At 31.5% G+C, this 23,376-nt stretch overlaps 1 protein-coding gene across 1 annotated transcript in view; it reads left to right on the plus strand.

The window, feature by feature from the left end:
- Positions 1-21,414, plus strand: part of LOC129231358 (uncharacterized) — a 76,066-nt gene extending 54,652 nt beyond the window's left edge. The window contains exons 3-4 of the mRNA XM_054865689.1: positions 9,314-9,662; positions 17,695-21,414. Of these exons, the coding sequence (XP_054721664.1) occupies positions 9,314-9,662; positions 17,695-20,432 (3,087 nt within the window). The 3' untranslated portion in view covers positions 20,433-21,414. The remainder of the gene's footprint in view (positions 1-9,313; positions 9,663-17,694) is intronic.
- The last annotated feature ends 1,962 nt before the right edge of the window (positions 21,415-23,376 follow it).

Raw genomic sequence — 23,376 nt, forward strand, 5'->3', positions numbered from 1 at the left:
ATTGATTTCATAGAAACAAGAACATAGTTCGGCTTTCACCATGTAACCAAAATATCGCAATTAAAAGAATCTTTAAAACTTTTGTTAAAATGTAAAATAATTCGCTAACTAAATTAGGCAAATCTATTACCAGCTCAAAACTTCCATTAATTTGTCTTTGTGCACAGTTTCAAACACTCGCCAAGTTTTACAACTTATTTCGGAAACATTACGGATGTAAGCGTTGAGCATCATTTTATGGTCAGCAAAAATATCTCAGTGTTTGGCGACAATATCTCATAGGTGAAAATTAATAACAGACAGTTTTACAAAGTAGGGGAGGGGGTGTCAACATTATCCAAGATCTCAAACGATTACCAGACTTATTTCGATCCTAAAACGAATCGGAAACGGACCCAAATCCATTGGAAACGGATCCCAAAACGAATTTCGAATCCCAAAACGATTACCAGAAATTTGGTAACATTTTCAATCGCATCAAGAACCTACAATAGCTGAAATTTCCCAAAATAACTAAGGCAAGTATACTGGAATTACGGGCGGCTACATATTTCAAAACCGTGTGTATAGCAATAGCCATATAGAAAACATTTTATACTAAAAAAAAAAAGATATTAACTGATAAATATATTTAAACAAGTGAAATTTTATATTTTAGAAATTCTTCAAATTTAATGTGCTTAAATGTCGTGCTTTCGTTTTTAACTGAATACTATTTTGTTCTTTACACTTATTGCTATTTTACTTTATTGGTAAGGAAGAAGTTCGATTTTGAATCAAATCAAAGTGGGGTGTTTTGAGTTCTTTCAGTTAAAACAAAAAGCGAATGAAAGTAGCGACTGTTTCTCAAAATCATAACTGACCCAGGCAACGCCGGGTACTTTTGCTAGTTAATGAATAAACTGTATCTCTAAAACAGATCTTTATGCTTCGAGTCCTTATTTGAAATAATTTTTTTATTTTGCTTGAGTGCATACATTAATATGTTTAATGCATAGTTAAAACTTGTCCCCAATATTTTGCGTTATCACCATCCAACAGTTTTTGCAGGCTTTCATGACCACTAAGTGCAACTTGCAGTTAAAATAACTTTTTTTTTATTTGTAGCAGCTATCATAACTTTTTTAGTAAGGTAATAATTTTGTGGGAAGAAATTTCAAAGCTTAGGTGTGTTTAATATCCAGGGCTGCGGAGTCGGAAGAAAAATGGCCGACTCCAACTCTGACTGTTGGATTTTGAAACGTCCGACTCCGACACCGGCTTTTTAATTAATTTATTTATTTTGTCGAATCCCCCCTCATAGGAAAAGGGGGGAAACCCGTAAACAGAGATTAAAACATCAATTTCATTTTTATGAAATTTTCGCGTTGTATTTTATTGTAAACCTAAGATGCATACAACGTTAGAAGTTCAATTTGAAAATCAAATTAACCAATAGTTGCGATTTCTAAAGTGAGATTACTAAAAAATCCAATTTTTAAAAAATGAAAAGGATTGATTTGTTCCACTTTAATGTTTAATAAATAGATGTTGATCAAATCCTGTGCTTTCAATTTTTCAAAGCTGTAAGAAAAACTTTTTTGCGAAGTCAAAAAACTTTTCTTGAGAATGGCGGTCCCCCCCCCTTCTCTCCCGGGTACACCCATCTGGTAGGTGACATCTCAACTTAATTTCAGAGTGAATGAAATTCCAAAAAATGAAATACTTTAATTCTGAAAAATTTCATCAATAATAAATCTTAAATTTCATCTTAAAAATTTCAACGAAAATATTGCACTATATTGCGTGGAGAGGTTGGGTATATGTACGTCCGGAGCAAATTTTGCACAAGATGTTGCGGTATACAGCTTTGTACAAATAGCTTTTACTAAACCTACATTTCTTGGCTCAATTTAATTTTAATTTTACTGACAGCTTTAGAATTAACCTTGATATGAATATTTGCGGATTAACGACAATTATAGAGTGTTGTAACCAATAAATCATGTACTGATTTTATTTTGCATTTTTAGTGATAACCAAGTTTTCTTAGATAAAGTCTTTAGATTAAAAAATAGTAATAAATAAAACATTTATATTTTATCCGATCTTATGGATTTGCGCTTTCGTGCCAACACTTATTAAAATTTACCAAACACCGTCAGAAGTTTCCCGACTTTCTCAACCGATACATTCCTTTTAGGTAAAATTTATAGTCTAGAGGTAAAATTTATAGTATTATTTTTATATGAGAGTTATTACTTATAAAATGTTAGTCAACAAAACTGTTGACTGACAGTTGCTATCAGTTAAATAAAGTTAAAAAATAAGCGAGCTAGAAGAGTGCGGCGTAAGTAGCTGTTACAGAAAGTTTGACAAACAATCAAGCCAGCTGGTTGCCACAATGAGTTATTTTTTTATTAGTAGTACTTTAATACATGTAATTAAATTAATTGGTAGTCAGTTTTTAAAAATTGCAAGGAGAGTCAGTGAAAATTAAAGAAAAAACAGAAACCCAGAGTCGGAAATGGCATGTTTTCGAACGACTTAGACTCCGACTCCTTTACTCCGAAATCAATCCCACTCCACAGATATCAAAGTCAAAAACAAAAGTCAGTCATTACAAATACTACTCATAACGAGTTACTTTCAACAATATTGAGCAGTTTTTTTTTTCTTTTTGAACTTGTAATAAGTGAAACTTTATTCAAAATTCCTAAACTTTTGACATCTTGTCAGGTGAAATACGTTTAATAATATTTACCATCCAGTGTACAAATTATTAATTTGCGGATGGTAAACATAAACTGCGGATAAAATGAGGTTAAGTGCATTCTTTCAACTGCTTCAAATACTTGATATTTTGGAGGTTAATTTTTGATACCATGACAGTTTTATTTGATAAGTATACTCGAAACTCATTTGAAAAATTAGTTAAGGGGTATTTAAAAAGAAATCAATACTTTAGCATCTTGTTTTGGTTTAAGATAACACATTTAATGGGGTTGTTTTAGTTCACTAATTTAAGAATCAAAATCGAAGTAAACCAAAACAAAAAAAATCAAAAAAAAAAAAAAAAAACTTTCATAAAATTCATCAAATTTACTCATTTAACCTTCAGTATATGTAAAATAAATGACAATGCTTTGTTAACTTTAACACTTTAACAAAAATACAACATATCTTGCATTTACACTTAACTTTGCACTTGTGAAAAGTATGAAAAATTTACAAGTTTAAAGGGCTATTAACCTTTTTACTCTCTCTCTCTCTCTCTCTCTCTCTCTCTCTCTCTCTATATATATATATATATATATATATATATATATATATATATATATATATACGTACTCGTAGAACGTGCAATTAAAATGAGAAAATAACCTGTAAAGTGTTGCCGTAACTCTAAATTTATATGGATAAGTCTTCAGCTAGAATTCCGAAGCACATTTAATGAACATGGTATTTCAGTGCGGTAAACAGTTTCTAATTTGCATACGCTTAATGTTTGCTGTGCATGCATGGTTAAATGAGTTACTTTGGAAAATGAATGTTTACGTTATACACTATTTAGTGTTAGTAGGGTTTGTGATAAAATTCTCAACAGATTCAACATGAGTTTCCGAGATTTACGGAGGAGAATGGCAACAGAGAACTTTTATCCTGTGATAAGAGACTTTAATGACTATATATATATATATATATATATATATAGTATTATAATATATAAATATATTATGCCAACTGCTCCAGCTCTTTGATAACGTGTTCATATTGTTCAACTTTTCATATTTACATGGCTATCATTTTACATTATTAATATTCTTTTGTGTTTTTTGTTGTTGTTTAGTACGCACGCTTGCCATTGTGCTACCTATGATTGAGATTTTAAATAATACATATATATATATATACAGTGGCGTAACTAGGGAGGGGCGGAGGGGGTCCGCTCCCGGCGGCAACTTCACACTTTTGATGAGAAAAAATTTAACGCGTTTCCCCAATTAGTAAATCATGTTTTTGATCTTTTTTTTTTTTTTTTTTTTGGAGTCAAAAAAAGGTCTTTTAAGTCTAAGGTTGAGGTACAACTTTGATAATAAAATTACTCAAATACAAAACACGTGTTGGTCTTTTTTACATCTCAGGATTTTATTGTTTGTTTTTTTCTCTTCCTGCGTCTGAAGCTACAGACTGAGGGTGGTGTCACATTTTTCGGGAAGAGCAACCGGAAGAGCCTTCCTATACCTTAACGTCACCAAACAGCCCAAAAGTGCAGATTTAGGTCTTGAGTCTCGAAATATTTCCAAGGGATAACTCCCACCCCATCCCTTTACATCTAATCTTTTAGCCAAATATTAAGTTTTTAAAATTTCAATACCAACAAATTCCTGAGGGCGGGCAAGCCCTGACCTTTCCTTTAACTTCGTTAAAGATAGTCTTATATTTGTATTAAGGACATCAACTTCGAATTTTAAAACCCCCATCGCATCCAATGTCCCCAAAAATAGCTTAACGTTGGGTTTGTGAAACTGAAATTTCAAAAAAATTCTAAGGTAGGGACCCCATGTGCACGAACCTAACGTCATCACAGTTGGCTCCAAATTTCGTTTTTAGAAATTTCAAAGGGAAGACCGCAAAGCCTTCTTTTTTCAGGGATGAAGAGCTTAAAATGAGCAAGAGTTTCGAAAAAGATTTCGAGTGGGAAACCCCCCTCCGAACTCTCTCTCTCTCTCATGACGTTGTCCGTCAAACAACGGCTTTTTTAGGACGTCATTTTCAAAACGTTTCGTAAGGAGACAGGAAAACCATCTGACTTCCCAACCTTTTTGGAAATAGTCCGAAATTTATGCCGTCAAAGATACCATACAATTCCGTTTTGGAAACTTCGACATCGGAAAATTTCTCGAGAGCTCGCGTACATTCCCTATTCTCTATAACGTCATTAAAGATAAACTAAAATTGATTTCAAATTTGAAAATATTTCGGAAGGAAAATCCAGTCTTTGTTGGAGTTAGGGGAGACCCTTACACCACTACATACAGCCTACATTTACGTGCTTTTCAGTTTAGTTGAACAGCTTTCTGGACAGCGCCGCTGAACCTTTCCCAATGTCTTCACGTATCCAAAGATAGCCTAAAACTGCTTTTTTAAGGCTTCTTTTCGGAAAATTTCTTTGCGAACTCCCAATCCCCTTATCGTCACCAAAGAAAGCATAAAACTTATTAAAAAAGAAAAAAAATCTGGAGGGAGCTCAAAGCCTCTTTTTTATAAGTTGTTACCAAAAAAAATTGATTAAATTAACAATTTTGGTTTCACTTTTGGAGTTTTTCGGTGGAGCTCTGATTTCCTTTTTTTTTCCTTCTGCAAGAAAAATAAGAAGGAAAAGGAAAGAAAAATAAGAAGGTTTTTTCTTTTTTAAAATCTTTAAATCTTTTAAAAACACGTTTGACTGTTTAATGTATGAACTATTTCCCATCAAAAGGGCGGCAGAAACGTAGCTACGCCACTGTATATATATATTTTGGAATCGGTGTAATGGTAAATGAACTACGTGCAAAGATTATTTTAGGGAAATTTGAGCAAGTTATTTCTCTTCATTAGGATCAACTCACTCTCAAATTATAGCAGACTCCTGACTAATCGGCTTAATTGTTACCAAGACCCAACTTTTGGCCGGGGCCAGTTGGTCTGGAAAAAAAGGAAGGAAGAAAATGCAAAAGTTCCTTCCAGAGCTAAACTAGTCTACTTTCTCACATCAACATTGACTTTCTAGCATTTGATCAATGTTCTCTTAACTAGCTAAGATTGTAAATTTTATCAAACATACCTTTTTAACACTTTAAGCTAGTTTTTAAAACAAAATATGCTGCTCTCATCTGATGAAATAGACTCGGTGTAAAAAAATGAACGAACAAATAAAGTAGTTGTACATTTAAAAAAATGCAGCTAAGATATGTATTTATATATTTTTTAATAAAAAATATTAACTCGTTTTCTAAAGAAGAAACAAGTAAAATAAAAGTCCAATAAAAAATATATTAAATGGAAAAAAATAAAAACAATCGTTTTATCGTCTTTTTTTTTGGGGGGGGCGGTATAAATAAAGCGCTCCTAGTGTTCTCCCCCCCCTTTTCATCCGAAAAATGCCGAGGATTTGAAAAAAAAAACTTTAAAAAATAAACAATCAAATAATAAAATGTCCATCTAATTTTTGCAAAGCATTTAATCGTCTGCTTCTGTTTTTCTTTAAACAAAAAAAGTACTTGGAATTTTGGTTTATTTCCCGTTTAGAAAAGTAAAATAAATAAGTTGAAAATGCAAGAAAATTAACTCAACAATCATTACTTCATAGACTTTAAATGTCAAGGGTCAGAGTCGGTCATTTTTTTCCCGAATCTTTTCTGCCAAGGCTATTCATTAAACCCGGAGTTGTACTGATTTTAGGGAATAGGCGTCGGAGTCAAAGGCACTAAAATCCTAGAAGTCGGAGTTCAACTCCGCCGTCCTTGTAAACATATTTGGGATTTATATTTATTTCTTTTTGATTCAGTCATGATTATGTCTGACTTCTGCCAATATACAGTCTACGAAAGATGGTATTTCTATTTTTATTCATATTTTTTTTTTCTTATTTCTTGAAACTAACAAGAAGTTCCATCCAGAACTAAACGAGTTTACTTTCCTGTTTACTACCATCGACTTTTTAAAATCTGATTTGTATTTTCTTAACTAAGACTGCAAAATGTGTCAAAGACACCGTTTTAACATTTCAGCACGGCTTTAGAAAAATCTCGCAATAGCCCTAGTTTAAAATGCAACAGAAACGAATTAGAACACTTAATCATTCCTTTTTTGTTGTGTTTTAAAGTGGTTAATGATTTTATAGAAATTTTAGTACTAAAGCTAATACAAAATGAAATCAAATTTATAACTAGTTCCATTAATAATTTTCTTTTCAATGGAAGTGTTAATTTTGGGCCAAACTTTAATAGAATTCTTCAAAATAAGCGTTTTGTATAGTGGAAAAAAGCATGTCAAAACGAAGTCCGATATAGAAAAATTATTTTAAAAAACGAAATAGTTCTTTAGAAATATATTCTCTTATAGCATTAACAGATTTTGCATCTATGAATTAAAAATAAATATTTTAGTGTGTAACTGTATAGTATACGAAAGTAGTTTTATAGTGGGACGAGAATAAATTAATTGTTAATATACTATTCAAGACTAATTTTACCTCTAGTGTTTAATATCAAAAAATGGCAAAATTATTTTTGATTTTTATTCATGTTTTGATAGGAAGAAATATAAAACGTATAATATTTTAATTACATGTTTAATGCCACATTTTTTAAAGATTGTGATATTTTTAAATCTTTTCACATTTTATGCAAAATTAACGTTATAATCATGCTATATAATTCTAAACGTGGTCACTAATTAGATACTTGAAAACGTATAGACAGGATTTTTGAAAATATGTCGTGCTTCAATCTATTCTCGTTCCCCGAAAAATTGAAGTAATTCTTTGGATTTTGAACTACGCTCTTCGTGGCAAATTAATGCTTGTATAACTTTCTTTATGAATGATTTTTTAAACCAAATAAACATATTACGCATTTTTAGTGCTTTAATTAATTCTACAATAAATATCCTCGTGTTTCAAATTAGTTTTAAGATGTATATATATGTATTTAGAACGGTTTTTTAAATAAATTAGTTTATTGTACCTTATGGTAAACAAATGCATCACAATATTTTTAATGATTTAATTATAAAAACGATAAACGTAGGAAAAATATAATACTGGCCTGTTCTCTACCAAATAATAGTATCCAAATCTACAGTTAAACACACAAAAAAAAATTATCGACAATAATTAAGAAGTAATTTCAAGCTATGCAACATTAAATTGACTGAAGTCCTATCTGTACATGAAGCAATGATTAACGTGACTATCCCTCTAACAACCACTAAGTGAATGCATCTGCAGTCAAAGTGAAAACAATAGGCAATCTTGATTATTATTTAAGCCAATTAGAATATCGTAACCAGTAAGCAATAAATTTTCACTAAGACATAATAAAATCGCCGAAACAACAATTTAGAAAAGTATAACTTTTTACTTTTTTGTTAATCGTATGAGGATTTGGGTACATTCAGCAGAAAAGGCAAAGGTCCAGAAAATTTGTCATAAAATTACATTTAAATAATAAACCTTTCAGGCGTTTAAAACTGATGTTGCTGTGTCCCATAAATACGGTACAACTATCTAACGTTATCAGAGTGAACTTTATCAGCCAGTTAGTATTTGCAAGGAAGTGGTGGAAGGTTATGAACTGCTACTACCAAGTCAAATGGTTTTTCATGTTCATTTAAATTTAATAAGACTTTAGTTCTAAAAATAAAGAACTTTTGCGCATTTTGAGGAGAAAATTTTTGTCTATTAATCATCATTTTCTCATGTTATTTGTTACTGTGTAACATCAGATTCGTCGGTGTCTGTTACTGCGGGTCGGACTTTTTTTTCGAAATTGAAGAAATAAAAATATAATTCACTAATTCAGGGGATCCAGAAGCAGCCAAACGTTAGATGAGATGTAGTTGACTGAGAGAAAAATAGTTTAAAAAGTATAAATACATTAAAAAGTTTAGAAAATTGAATTAACCTGAGAGCAATGTCTTAAGCATGTCTGTGACTAGTGTCGTTGCCTTCCATTTGCCTCAGTTTATATTCCATTTCTGACTTTTAGGTACGTGGGTTTTTTTTTTTTGTTTCTGTTGTGGGCCAGGACTTAACTTGTTTACCAAATGCTTACATAACTACCCAGCTCTTTCTTCATTTTGCCAGTGGCATACTACTTTTTAAACGTTTCCCAGTTTCTCTGTTGTACATTATACAAAAGTGGTGACTGTATAATTGTTATAAGTTTGATAGTTGGGAATAAATTTCAAAAAAATCAACAAAAGAAATAATTGATGAATAATATAAAAGTGATTATTGATTCCTTATATTTTCTTAAAACATAATAAATGTTTCGCAATATTTCCAGCGAAACTCATTTAGTGGATTAATGTAACAAATATCATTTTGTATCTATATTTCTGTTTAATGCTCTTTTTATACCTGGTTTTTAAAATTCATAATCCTTAGCAGTTTCAAAAATGCTTGACATGCCTTGAAATTAAAATACGATATAAAATACCACATTAAATTTTTTTCTCATTGTTTTAATATATATATATATATATATAATTTCTTTTTTTTAAATTCATGTATTTAACATTCTTATTTTTTTAAAAATGGGTCATTACGTTTTTGTTTTTCTTTAAGCCTGAAGAATCGAGTTACTACAAACAGACCATAAACAGCAGTCTACTGTACGAAGATGCATGCCAACATGTTCCAGACGGTACATATCCCGACGTTTCCCAAGCATGCCGAATGTTTTTTATTTGCAGTGGAGGTCAGAAAATCGCCACATTTTGGTGCACCAAAGGTTTTGTTTTTAGCCAAAGCACGGGCCACTGCAAGCCTCCAGATCGAGACATGTGCCCGGATGTCAAAGGTTCCTCACAAAAAAGCGTGTTTCTGTCTCATATGATCGATGAAGATTGTACTGGAAGCGATGGCGTGTACCCAGATTTCAGCAACAGGTGTTCGTCTTTTTTCATATGCAAAGGTGAGTAAATGTGGTTTAGCATTTTCAAGGACAACAAAAGCATAACTTTGTAATAAGTTATAGGCATAGAAATATGATGTTTAGGAAAGTATCAGTGAGTCACGTGTGCCAGCACACTAAAGTATAGAAAAAGTATAATATGAGTGATAGTTTGATTTAGCACTAACATTAATGCGGTCTCCGCACACCTAAACATACGACGGTGGTCATTTTGACTCTCAGGAAAAGAAATCTGCAGTTCTCATCAAAATATTATATACAGTTGGATCTCTGTTTAACGACGCTCTATTTAACGACTTTATTTAAAGACGATATTTCACGGTCCCGGTTGCTCTACTGTAGTTTTAAAAGCATTCTATTTAAGGACGCATTCTACGTAAGGGCGATTTTTTGTACTCCCTTGAAAGTTGTTAAATAGAGAGCCAACCTGTAATAATAAAAATTAATAATATTATATTCTGACATATTTCCAAATTATTACATCATACATAACACAATGATATTATATAGTGATGATATCGATATATCGCACACCTAGTACAACATTGCTACACCAGCAAAAACTAGTTTTTCGAGAAAAACAATCCAAATGTAATGCGACTTAGCTTAAATTATTATAATAACACACCGACTCGTGTCAAAAAAAGGGTTATATTTTTTCCCGTTTGTGGGCTGCCTTGCGTTTTAATAGAAGTAATAAAAATGTACCAGGACATGTATATAACTCAAAATCGACCATTTTGGACATGTTGTCTTAGGTGTGCGATACATGATATATATAAATTAATGTGTGGCATTTGAGTTGGATTTTCATGTATACGGAAAAACATTATGTTCTAAAATGAGATTAATTTATAATCTGCGACATTTATTTAAGTATGTAATTGTATTTTTTCTTGCATTTCAAAAGAAAAAAAATGATAATGAAATTTTATGGCATAAACAATTTAAATACTAGATTCCAAATTATTTCTTATGCATTTAAACAAATATTAGTCGGATGAAAATGTCTTTTATACATCCCTCCTTTTAACACACCGATTGCAGTTACGATCAGAAATAAAGAAAATATAATGTACTGATGTATAAAGAAACATTTTAAACTTGCTTTAATGCAGCCCATAAACGAAAACGGAAGGGTATTTGGGTTAAACCACAATACAGACAAGGAATTTTTATGAGGTAATAAATTCCTTAATGGCATCTAGAGAAGGGATCGTGACTTGGAAATTTGCTTCACCTTTTTCTTTAAAAGTGCGGGTTGTCGTCTTGGGTAAAGTGCAAGAAAATTATTTCGGGCAAAGAGGAAAAAAGACGTAGAGAAAGAAGAATCGTTAAATTCCCCCATTCCCATTTCATTTCAATGAGAGCAAAATTTCGATTCTATTGTCGTATATTTGAGGACTCTTTATATAAAGGAAATTTAACTTTTTATTTAATCATATATGCAATCCATACTATTCGAATCTGCTCTCGTATAGCTGTATATCGCGAATGTCATCAAGCTACTGTCGTTGGCGTCAAAATTCAATGTGATGTCGCCATGCTGTCTCAAGTGGTCAGCATGCCTGTGGTGAATAAAAATCTTAAATTTCTTTTTTTGGTATTTAAGAGCAATTTTACTTCAATATTGGTTTTACTTTAAACTATTTATTCTAATAAGAGGCATTTTAATATGGTTTTACTGTCTATTTCAGACGAACTAAAATTTGCAGATAAAAACTTTACTTCTGATTGAAAAAAAAAGTACAGCAAAGGTTAATCGTTAATTCAATATCCAAGCTTAAACCTGTACTTAAATTCAAAGTGATTTGCTGAAAAAAATCAGCATAACTTTTTAAGCATCATTTTTGACATTTTTGAATTGTCTCGCATAATTAAAAGATCTTACAATAAGAACTGTATTCCGAGCAACTCTTAACTAAACCTTCAGCTCTTCAAGTTTGAATGCAATGGGAAATTTGGAATTTCGCGATTTATTTCCACCATTTTAAATTTGTAAAACAAATTTATATTTGTAAGTCATTGTAATGAATAAGCGTTTCTTCGGTTTACTTTAATTTAAAGACTGAATTTAATGTAACTTGAAAACATACTTCACATTACAGAACTTATATTATTTTTCTGCTTTTTTTATTAAAAAAAAAGTTTCGCAAATATTTCCCTCTTGTTGTGTATATTAAAAAATCGTAAAGCATGCGAGTGATGTCGCCTATTTGCCTATTTTTTTAAAGAAATTCTTGTATAGCAATGCTGATTATAATACACGATGAAAGTTCAAGCAACCTGAAAAATAAAATGTCTTATTCTTTTTTGAGCTCATTTAACTTCTACCGAATTTAGAACATTCTAAAAATTTCAAAACTACTTACTAACAACAAACTACGTTTTTTTTTTGTACTGTAAATAGTAAAATTATGTCGTGTAGTTTCATATTTAATCCAGTGGTGCAGATTTTCATTGTCGGTATAAATTTTGCTTTGTGTTGGAGTTTTTTTGAAAAATGTGTGATATATTTCCATAATAATCAATATATATATGCGCTGCACCCCCCCCCCCGATACCCCACCCCCCCAAAACAGTTGTGTTTGAACTTTTAATGTACAAAGGAACATGTGTATTTAACATTTCAACATCATGTGCTTGAAATTTTTTTAACTATTATATTTATTGAAATCTAGTTTTTCTTACATTTAAGAACTATATAGCTTTTTTATATTTAAAGAAATTCATATTTAGTAAAAAAAATCGTGTAGCCCACATTAAGAATGGCATTGGTATAATACAGCTGATGTAAGGCTTCTTTTTTGCTTTTGAAGCTCTCATGCTTTCTAGTAGTTAAAAAAGTAGTTTTATTTCAGTTTGTTTATTTTATATTTTTCCTTCTTTATAAATGAATACTCTCTTTGTAAGAAAGCAATCCTACACAAAATAATTAAATGGGAAGAAAAATGACTTTTTTTTCACGTTGAAAAAAAATATTAAAAATTAAAAAAAAAAAAAAAAACACTTTACTCAAAAGCCAATATGCACTTGAAGTTTATCTCACATCAACTTTAAAAATGAATAGTAAAAACGGTTTTCGACAAGAATTTGGCCAAAACTCGATAAGTTTATGACTCTTCAAAACGTATAATGCTTATAGAAATATCGATTGGTGCATATATCTAAAGGATAAAACCACCGTATGCATCCTTGAGCTTAAAAGTTAACTTATCAATCACAGTCAAGATCATATGTTTTAAAATTCTTATGTCTCAATTCCTCGTCTTTCCCAGGAAAGCGCCCAAGGGAGTGTTAAATGGAAAACTGGAAGAATCATTCATTTGATTTAAAAGTCATTCAGTTTTCAAGCGACCGATTTAATCCCGTGCCTGCAGTTTATTATCGATTTCCTTCTGAGAGCTATATATCTTGGGCCTGGGATTTTTTACCAGAAAAACTTTCATTGGCTTTTAAATGAAGTCTGAATCTCAATATCTTTGATATATTCATGAAATGTTTCTGCAATCAAGATTTAAATGTTGCTGGGAGTAACATTTTATGAGATCATGATAAATTTCCATTTCCAATTTATATCCAACAGACGGATTATTTTTTTCACCATTTTTTTTAAACATCCGCGTGGGATAGTGGAAAATGTAATTTTGACTAACTGAAAGAGCTGATGTTTTAGGAATGAAGAAAAAAAAATAGTCGCAATATGAGTGGAATTTCATTTGATGCCTTGGCATTTAGGCGTTAAAGAACAGTGCGTAAAATGTAAGCAGTTTTCTTAAGTACTGCATAGAGTAGATATTCATTGCATTCAACTGCCTGTTAAAAGCTTTATACAAAACATTTTGCTTAATACCAAGCTTAAAAATGTATGGTTTTATATTATAAAAAATTGGAACGAGGAAAGTTTTAAAGTGAGAAAAATGTACAAGGCAATAGTTAAGATAACTCTTTTAAAATGGACAAATTAGATATTTGCTTATCAGAAAAATGTATGTTCATTGAAACGTTTTTTTACTTCTTTGGTAGCAATTTTGTGCTTTCACACACACACACACAAAAAAAAGTTTATTTTTTAACTTATTGTTTTTATTGCAGTTAAATTATTTTAAGACAAAAATTATTTCAGTGGTGATGCCGAATATGTTTGACAACGATGGAGTTATGCATCTTCCACCTTTGTTGCTTTAAATTAGTCCCTATATTTTAATGCTATTAAATGTTACGTATTTTTTTTCCATCAATGTAACAGAAGAGAGCATACTAATTTAACAAGTAAGAAATGCGACAATATATGTCATGTTAGTTTTAAAATATGACTGTGTAGCACATCCGTTGGTCGCAATATTAACAGTTAGTTTTCTCTTTAGATAAAGATCTAGGGATACACAGTTTAATTTCTGAATTACTGAATCACATACATTAAATATCTGATAGATAAAATTAGGTTACAATATCATGTTTAGTGAAATTAATAATATGTAATAAAATCACATAATTATGTATAATGAAATCATAACATATAAAAAAACTTTTTATTAAAACCATAATATGTAATTTTATTATGTTATTAATACTTCCTATGAAATCATTGCATTAAATTTTATTTAGAATCATATATAATGAAACATTTTATTCGCTTATTCACATTTTTCTTACATCTCTGTTTTGCTTTTACTCCATAGCATGATTTATTTATTTATTTATTTATTTATTTATTTTTTTGAATCGTGCCTTTTGGGTAAATCATATTTACTCTAAACAATTAAGATGACTTTACATAATTCTCCAGATAGTTGAAACTGTCTCGAAGAGAAGATTCATAACTTATGAGGTGGAGTCAATTAATTACAAGCGCTTCCACTATTTCCGGCTTTCAAACTTTTCTTCCTATTCTATTTTTATTGTTAGCTGTGTCCAATACCAAATCATTCTCTGAGTTTTTAGTGTAAACTCTTTTGAAAAATATATTAGTGGAAAGTACTGTTTAATACTGCAACGTTTTTTCTTTGAACATAACTGTAAAAATAAGTTACAAAACTTTCAGTTCCCTTGATAGTATATAAATTAATAATATTTGGTTAAATGAAAAATAAATGAAAAAAAAAAGTTTTCCCCCTTTTTTTTGTGAAAGATGAGCAAAGTTTAAATATTTAAATAAGTTTTAATAACTATTTTTCCAACGGTAGTCGAACTTTATTGAATTTGGAAACGTTTTAATTGATAGGTTATGTTAAAACACTGGAAAGACGGAAGAGGTCATTTTGACCGCAAACAATTTTCAGCTACTCATTATTACCACGTTTAATTGTCAAACTCTTTTTCTTTCATTGTCTTTTCCTAACTATTTATTAGAAACTTACAGAAGTTAATTTTATTTCTTTAGGCTTATTATTATAGTCGCTATGAATGTTAATACCTAGAAAAACTGACTACGGTCATTTTGACTGCTGAAGAAACTTTTAATTATACATCCAGTTTTGTTCGCTTTTCTGTTATCAGAAATGTACACGATGTTTTTTTTTATCGGTTTTCAGGATGAGTAACATCATTTTGTAATTGGTTTATTTGAGTAGCACTTGCTGGTCAGGTACATTTTTTTGAAAAGCTTGGAAAACGCGAAACACTTGTTGGTCGCAAGCATCTTTTTTTCTGTTATCAATACAGAGAGCACAATTGAGAGATGTGAATTTAAAAGCATGTTACAGGGCAAGTGAAATTCTTGCTGAGTGATTCTCCGCTTAGTGAAATTGCTATAACTGGTGGATTCTAAGAACTTTGCTGGAACTATTTTGGGCACCAGAACATGTGTTTTTCTTGTAGTGCCCAGTCACATAATTCTCTTCATAATGCGACGAAGGACCGCTAGTAGTCAAAATTTATTTAGAAAGTAAATTCCTACAACTGTTACAGAATTCGTAGAGAACTTATTCTGACTCGGATGAACAGTCTGACTTATCTGAAAAGTAGCACATTCGTAGCGACGAAAATAATTTACTTTCATGAGATGATTGCGAAATTTTTTGGAACCTAGATTTGCACAAAATGATTCTACTTCAAAGTCAGAATCAGACAAAGCTTTGCCAATAAACACAAGCTATGAAAGGAAAAGGGTCAGATGCCGATATTTTTTATTCAAAAGCAGAACTCTCTCTCTCTCAAAGCACGAGAGAGAAAAAATAAATGGCAACGTATGAAACAGTTTGGAATACAGTTGACTGATGTAAGACTTTTTAAATATTCTTGACCCCGCAGCCAGCAATGTTTTGACACATTTACAAAGAAATTACTTTTACGCAGTATGAGTGTCGATAATGTGTGTTAAACTTAGCAGACGAGCACTGTAAAGAGTAGAGCTCTTCCAAGTCTCCTGCACTGATCAGTTTTAATAGAAATGATAAAGTGTTTCAGGGGAAAACGAGAACAATGTCAAGTGAAACAATCTGGAAATAAAAAATCGAAAAATTGTTCTGAATGCAGAAAGTCAGTTTTTTTTATAAGCGAAATGGTAAAGTTGATTATTTGTAAATAATGTAAATATATATTGCGATATTTATGCATTTATGAAAATAATCACATGTATGGTTGAAAATACTTGTTAGTTATTTTATGCTCAAAAAATTTATCCTTTTTTGTATACAAATTTTTTCTTCCTCAGTGTCAGTTACGCAAGGCATATGTGGATGTCGCTTGCTCGAACATAAAATTAAAAAAAAATGGCCTGAGAGATATTTTTAAGTTATATTATGATTAAAATGTTAAGTTAAATCATTAAACATCAAAACAAATCCTTTTCAATGATGAAAAATCCCGAAAAGAAATAATTTGCGATCTGCAGGGTATGACGGTCAAAATGACCGTTACTAGTCTTTCTAGGTATAAGGAAAACATCGTATTACTGGTGTTAATAAATGGAAAGTAAAAAACAGTTTTAGCGATGTTTTGTTTTTCGTTGCACGGCCCAGCTCGAATACTGCGTCATTCCTTCATATTAAAAAAATGAAATCACATATTACGTCACATATGTGTCAAAAGATTTCTTTAAAATAAATACTGAGGAATTTAGTTCTATTTTCTCTTTAGAATAACTGCAGCAGTTCTTAGACATGCGCATTAAAATAAGGTTAATAATACTTGAGTATAAGCGTTAAAAAAGGGTAGTTGTCGTATCAAATCCCCAATAAATTGAAGCAGCATTTCTTAAAAACCTTTATTAGAACGCGGTCATTACTGCTGATAAACAACTGCAGTACCTCTCATCATTAGAACAAATGTAACATATTCAAAATAAAGTCAACATTCCCTAAGAAAAAAAAACCCTTTCAAACATAACAGAACAAAATGCATCATTTATTGATCGTCTACGAGAAGAAACAAACATGTTTTTCGCATGTGGAAATTAAGAAAATTGGGGATTTTTTTACCATTCGGATGGAATTGGTTTTTTACTACTTCAATCTCAATGAATTTAATATTTTACTCCATCAGTTAAACTCCAGGCTTTATGTTTATTGTTTCCTCATTTAAGAAAAACTTTCAAAAATATGTTATGAATATTTCATGAAAATAAGCAGGAAATACGCTTTATTTTCTTTTAAATTAATCTGCTATTTTATGTGACCCAGACATGATACGCTTTAATTAGCAGATGTATTGGTACCTTATCATTCTAACTGACTTCCTAAGATTTTTCCAAATCCACTGGTAGTGGTCTCAGTTCAGAAGTCTCAGCTATCTGCGATCCAATAACCAGGAATAATTACATATAATTAGTTGGTTATTTGCTTACGTATGTTTAACGTCAGATTTTAATAATATAGACTGATACTTCACAGCAACAAATAAGCATTATTTTAAATATCTTACAAGAAACCGTATAGAGTAAGAAGGATTAAAATCGCACTATAAATAATCATAGTTTCAAATAAGGCTATAAAAGCACAATAAACTAAAATATTACCTAAAAAGTATTTTGTTTGAATTACTTCAAAATCTTCCACAAACAATTCTGTAATTTTTTGTTTTTTTATTTCAGGTGGTTTGAAGACAACGTTCAACTGTCCGGATTCTTCGTTCTTTGATTGGAAAACGAGATCTTGTCGAAAGTCAAATCATCTATTGTGTGAAAGGTTGTCCTGTGAGAATAAGCAAGATGGGATTTACATCGACTCCCACAGTTACTGTAGACGCTACTTCGAATGCAGATCAGGAAATATAACCGAGTACATTTGTCCAGATGGCACAATATACAACGCCAGGCAAAATCGATGCACAAGAAGTGCTACAACACGCTGCTACGGTTCAGAAATCGCCCAATGTTCAGGAATTCCTGACGGCTATTATCCAGATTTCGCTGCTGATTGCAAAGTTTTTGGGTTGTGTATGAATGGGGGATTAAAAACATTCAACTGTCCAGCAAATACCATGTTTGACTCTAAAGCGATGACTTGTGAGTCGAATGCTCGGTGCTCAAAGCCCGATGCCAATAAATGCATTGGAAAAACAAGCGGAATACATCCTGACTATGATTCAGGCTGTAGGGACTTTTACATGTGCCTTGATGGACTCTTAACTCATCAAGGTTCTTGTCCCCTAGGGAAGCTTCTTAATCCGGACAATGGTAAATGTCAGCCTGCTTCTTTGATGAGCTGTTCGCCTGTTTTGGATAGTGATTGCAATGGACTCCAAGATGGAGTGTATCCAGATTATGATAGCGGTTGTTTTGCTTACTTTGCTTGTCTAAGTGGAAGACGTGTATCCACGTCGTATTGTCCAGACGGCGAGTTATACGACATTGCTACTGGAAAATGTTTGCCATCAAGCTTTGTATTTTGCCACGACCGTTCGACTTCAATTTTTCCACCGAGGCTTTTTGACACGTATAACTGTGACAATAGATTAGGATTTTACCCTCTATATTCAACTGATTGCCGCAGATTTGTTACTTGCGCGTACGGTAACATAAAATTTCACAACTGCCCCACAGGTACTTCATTTGACTCTGATAGTAACTTATGTATAATGAACAATGGCAATTGTAAAGCTCCTTTTGCTTTAGCATCATTTCAATGTCTACCTGGAGATGACGGTATATATACTGACCCAAACTGCTCCGAGTGGCATGAATGTAGAAATGGTGTTGGTTTTACAAATATATGTCCAGAAGGAATGATGTACGACTCAATGCATGGGAAGTGTAGTGGTATAATGAAGTTATGTTCACCTCAACTGGGCATACAGCGAAGATTGTTTACTTCAGGAATGCTGAACACAATAGAAGAGAGAAGTTCATACTTTAACTGCCAGCAGAAATCAAATGGGGTTTACGCGGATGAAATATCTTGTAGAAAATTTCATTTCTGTGTTAATGGTGAAACTTTCTCTTATTCGTGCCCATCAGGATTTTCGTTTGATAATGGCATTAAGCAGTGCAGAGTTTTAACCCCTAATGAATCTTGCAACGATATTACCTTGAAAGAGCATGATAACAGCAAAACATTTACCTGCAGTTATTTAGATGATGGTATGTATCCAGATTTTGCTTCCAACTGCAGACGGTACTTTGTGTGTGAAAACGGTAAAACAATACCCGTGTACTGCCCAGATAGTCAAATCTTTAGCTCGATCAAAATGATGTGCGATAAAGAAGATAATGTTCGTTGCTCTGTATTAAGAACTCATGAAGCAGGACCTCCTCGACACAAGCAATCTAGACAAAATGATGACTTATATCATGTGTACAGACCAGAAGAACTGTATACTGAAATGTATAGCTATGTACCGGATAAGTCACCTGATTTGCAAAATGATAGAGATATTAATATCCGAACGAGTGGCGATGAAGATCAAATATCTTCCGAAAACAAAACACCTCTTTCTACTGAAGATCACGATTTGCCTTACAATGCCAGAGTTCATAACTCTATATATATTGCACCAACTAGTAAAAGATACAACCCAACAAAATCATATAGGCAACAAGTAGTTACTGAAACTGAAAAATACGGGCAACCAGCAACTGTTTCATATGAAGAATTACATAAAGAAATAACTATAGAACAAAGACCAGCTAAAGTTCACAATGTCCGAACTACCAACAGGGATTTACACGCCGCTTGCCAGAAAGGCGATACTGGTTTCTTCCCAGATTATGAAAGTGGATGCAAAATGTTCCATATCTGTTTCCGAACAATACGAAAGACTTATAGCTGTCCAAGTGTGCTGTTGTTTAATCCAGAGACCAAAAATTGCGATTTACCGGAAAATGTTGCTTGCACCCGACCAGAACCTATCGATGGCTTAGATTGCAGGGGGAAAAATAACAATTTTGTTGCTAATTTTTCATCTGGCTGCAAGTATTACATTGGCTGCATCAATAACACACCATACAAATTTGCTTGCCCCAAAGGTAAAATTTTTACTCCCATTACTTCCGCATGTGAATTAGAGGAAAATTATCCATGCGAAATGCCAACCGGGTTTAATTCAACGAAGTTTTTTTCCTTTGACGAACCTGAACAACGCTCCCCATCGTCGCGGCATGTCCATGGAATTCCAGGAAGATTCTTCTTTTCGTGTACGGACAAACCAGATGGATTTTATCCAGACTACACTCGACACTGTCATGTATTTTACCGTTGCACGAGAGGTAAAAAATTTTCCCATTACTGCAAGCAAGGACTGCTCTTCAATCCTGATTCAGGAATATGTGATTTTGAAGAAAATGTTACTTGCTCACAGGCAAATAAAACAGTGACGAAACGAGACGAGTAACATTTTGTTGTACTCTTTTTACAACTAATTATACAAAAGTGTGCATTACCTCATGTGAAGTCAAAATATATGAAGATATTATATCAAAAGAGACGATTTCCATGAAATTAAGTAATTACTATGTAATAACTTATATCTTCCGAAAGCAAGGAAAAGCGACTAAAAGTGAAGTGTATTTTTAATTTAGTAATACCTCAACACATTTCATTGATTTTGATGGACCGCAATTTGATAAATACATATTATTAAACTAAAAAAAATACTTCCATCGTTTTCTATGCTTTCATTATGATGATGTCTATCCACAACTGCTGGTCAGATGTGTTAACTTTTATGTACACTTATTTAGATATATCAATGTATGTAACGACATTCCAGTGCACAAAATATGTGTTTTAGGACATTGTCCTCGTTTAAGTTGCTTTAAAAGATTTACTCAGCTTGAAAAGTTGCTTCAAAAGTAAAATATTAACGTAGAGCACTACGTAGCAAAATATAGGTCATTTACTTGTCGACTAGATACAATTTTATCGATATTGTATGGTTTGTAACAATGTTGAAATGTTTTCCTAGTCAAAATTTCTAAACTAACAGTATTAAGTACTAAAGATTGCAAAAAAATCAGCAATTAAGTGTTGTAGATATCCCAGAACGTTTTTTTTGCACCTGATTTCAATTTTCTGTATTCTTAGAAACACCAAAAGATACTTCCCTCTGAGATAGACTAAATCAGCCAGGTGTGTTGTAGTTTTGCTCTGAATGTTGTTCAATTCTTCCACAAATATAAATTTTTTTGAAAATTTGCGCAAAACGGGCTATTGGACTGTTAAAGCAAAAAGGTAGTTTACTAATGGTTAAAGAAGAAAATATTCATTTCAATTAATGTTCATCGGAAAAAAAAAGCTATTAAAATGTTTTATGATGCATTATATTTTCCCGCCTGAAAGATTTTTCAAACCATTCAAAACAACTGTTTTTTTTTTTTTTTCATTTTAATCTGTCATGTATATAAATATTTATTAATGTAAATAAAATGTTTCATTCATTATTGGATTATGTCTTCTTCTTCCATTTGATTTGTACTATCCAACGTAGTTAAAATGTAATAATTTATACTGTTATGAAGCAGAAGAAACTACGCTTACCTTTAGAATTTATAAAGGTTTTATAAAACTGTTGTCACACAAAAAATAGGCACCAGACGAACAAAACTCGAACAAAAAAAAAAAAAAAAATCTTAAAAAGCTTTTAAAAAATGAAAAAAAAAGCTCTTTAAAATAAAGTGCAAACGTAAATGAAAATGTAAAAATTATCATTTTTTTTTACAATATGTATGCATGTGACAGTAAGTATATCTTTTGGAGCTCGAAATGAACACATTTTAAAATTACTATTTACCCCCAGAGATGCACAGACAATATCTTTCATTTTTTTTATGAAAAAAATACGCTCAAGGTATTTCGAGTGATGCCAATGGTCTATCAAACCCAGATGTCTGCTTTCAAAAGCTATTGACCTTAGGCAGTAAAAAAAAAGTAAAAGTAAAAAGGAAAATATGGAAAAAGACAGCTCTAGGCCAAAGTTTTGAATGATCTTTCTGATTTTTGTTCCGGTTCTTTTCAGTCAGAGATTATTTATTTTTATTATATGAATTGCGCGATCGCTGTAAGAGCACTTTTTTATGCATTTGTTCTAACATTTTTTAACCCATTTTTTAAAAGTACTTCTAAATAGATGACACTTTCATTTCTCTTGCATATTTTCAACCATTTTTTTAATTGCAGATTAAAATTAACATTCATGACGAAAAAATAAAAAGAACGTAATCAAGATCTAAATATTTAATATAACTGCCAACAGGGCTATCTGAGCTTTTGGATGAAAATTATTATTAATTTTTTTTTACTGTGTTGACATTTAACATTTACTGTAAATCCAATACTTACATTACGTGCGCAACAACTTTTCCGTTTACACAAACGAAGCCACATGCACAAGCCTGCACGTATTATTCGCATGTATCATCGACTCACTAATTTAATTTACATAAAGACCTGAATTAAATTCGTTCCTGTAACTAATTCAAAAAAACTACCATCTTTGCGAAATTATAGATCCGTTTAGTTGAACAAACTAGGTTATCTAATGAATCAAGTTCATTATCTTTCAAAGAAAATCAAAGGGTTTAAAAACTGGATCAACAAGTTAGTACCAGATAGGTACCAAAGTTCACTGAGAATGCAGTCAACTCATTAAAAAATACATGAACTGGACCCTACATTACCTCCTCTCATGTCTATTTCATAATTAAAAGTTTGATTAACTTAAAAGTATGGGTGCACGTACTCATGTCCGTTCGTTAGAAGCAATGCTTCCTAAATGAATAGCTTTTTAGACCTTGGTATGAACCAATAAACATGGATGGTTGTGCTTTCAAATATGAGGAAAGGTGATGCTTTTCTATATATATATATATATATATATATATATATATATATAATATATATATATATATATATATATATATATATATATATATATATATATATATATATATATATATATATATATATATATATATATATATATATATATATATATATATATATATATATATATATATATATATATATATTAGGGTGGTCCTTATTTTTGAAGTTGTAGATATTTTACACGACGCCCCCTCAATTTGTTCCATTATACAAATAAATGATCCATGCAAAATTTTCAGTCAATCCATGAATATTAACACGTGCCCCTAGGGCCCGAAGAAAAAAATGCGGATTTTCTCATTTTTATGTAAAAATATTCCCAGGTTTCATATTTAAAGTAATTTTGAACTTTAATAGATGTTGCTACTTCCAGACCAACCGTTCTCTCATTTTCATTCTGTAATATTTTACATATTACGTAGGGTACATGTACACCAGAGGCCTAGGGACGG

This window comes from Uloborus diversus, chromosome 1 (assembly GCF_026930045.1).
Source record: "Uloborus diversus isolate 005 chromosome 1, Udiv.v.3.1, whole genome shotgun sequence".
Classification (NCBI taxonomy): domain Eukaryota; kingdom Metazoa; phylum Arthropoda; class Arachnida; order Araneae; family Uloboridae; genus Uloborus; species Uloborus diversus.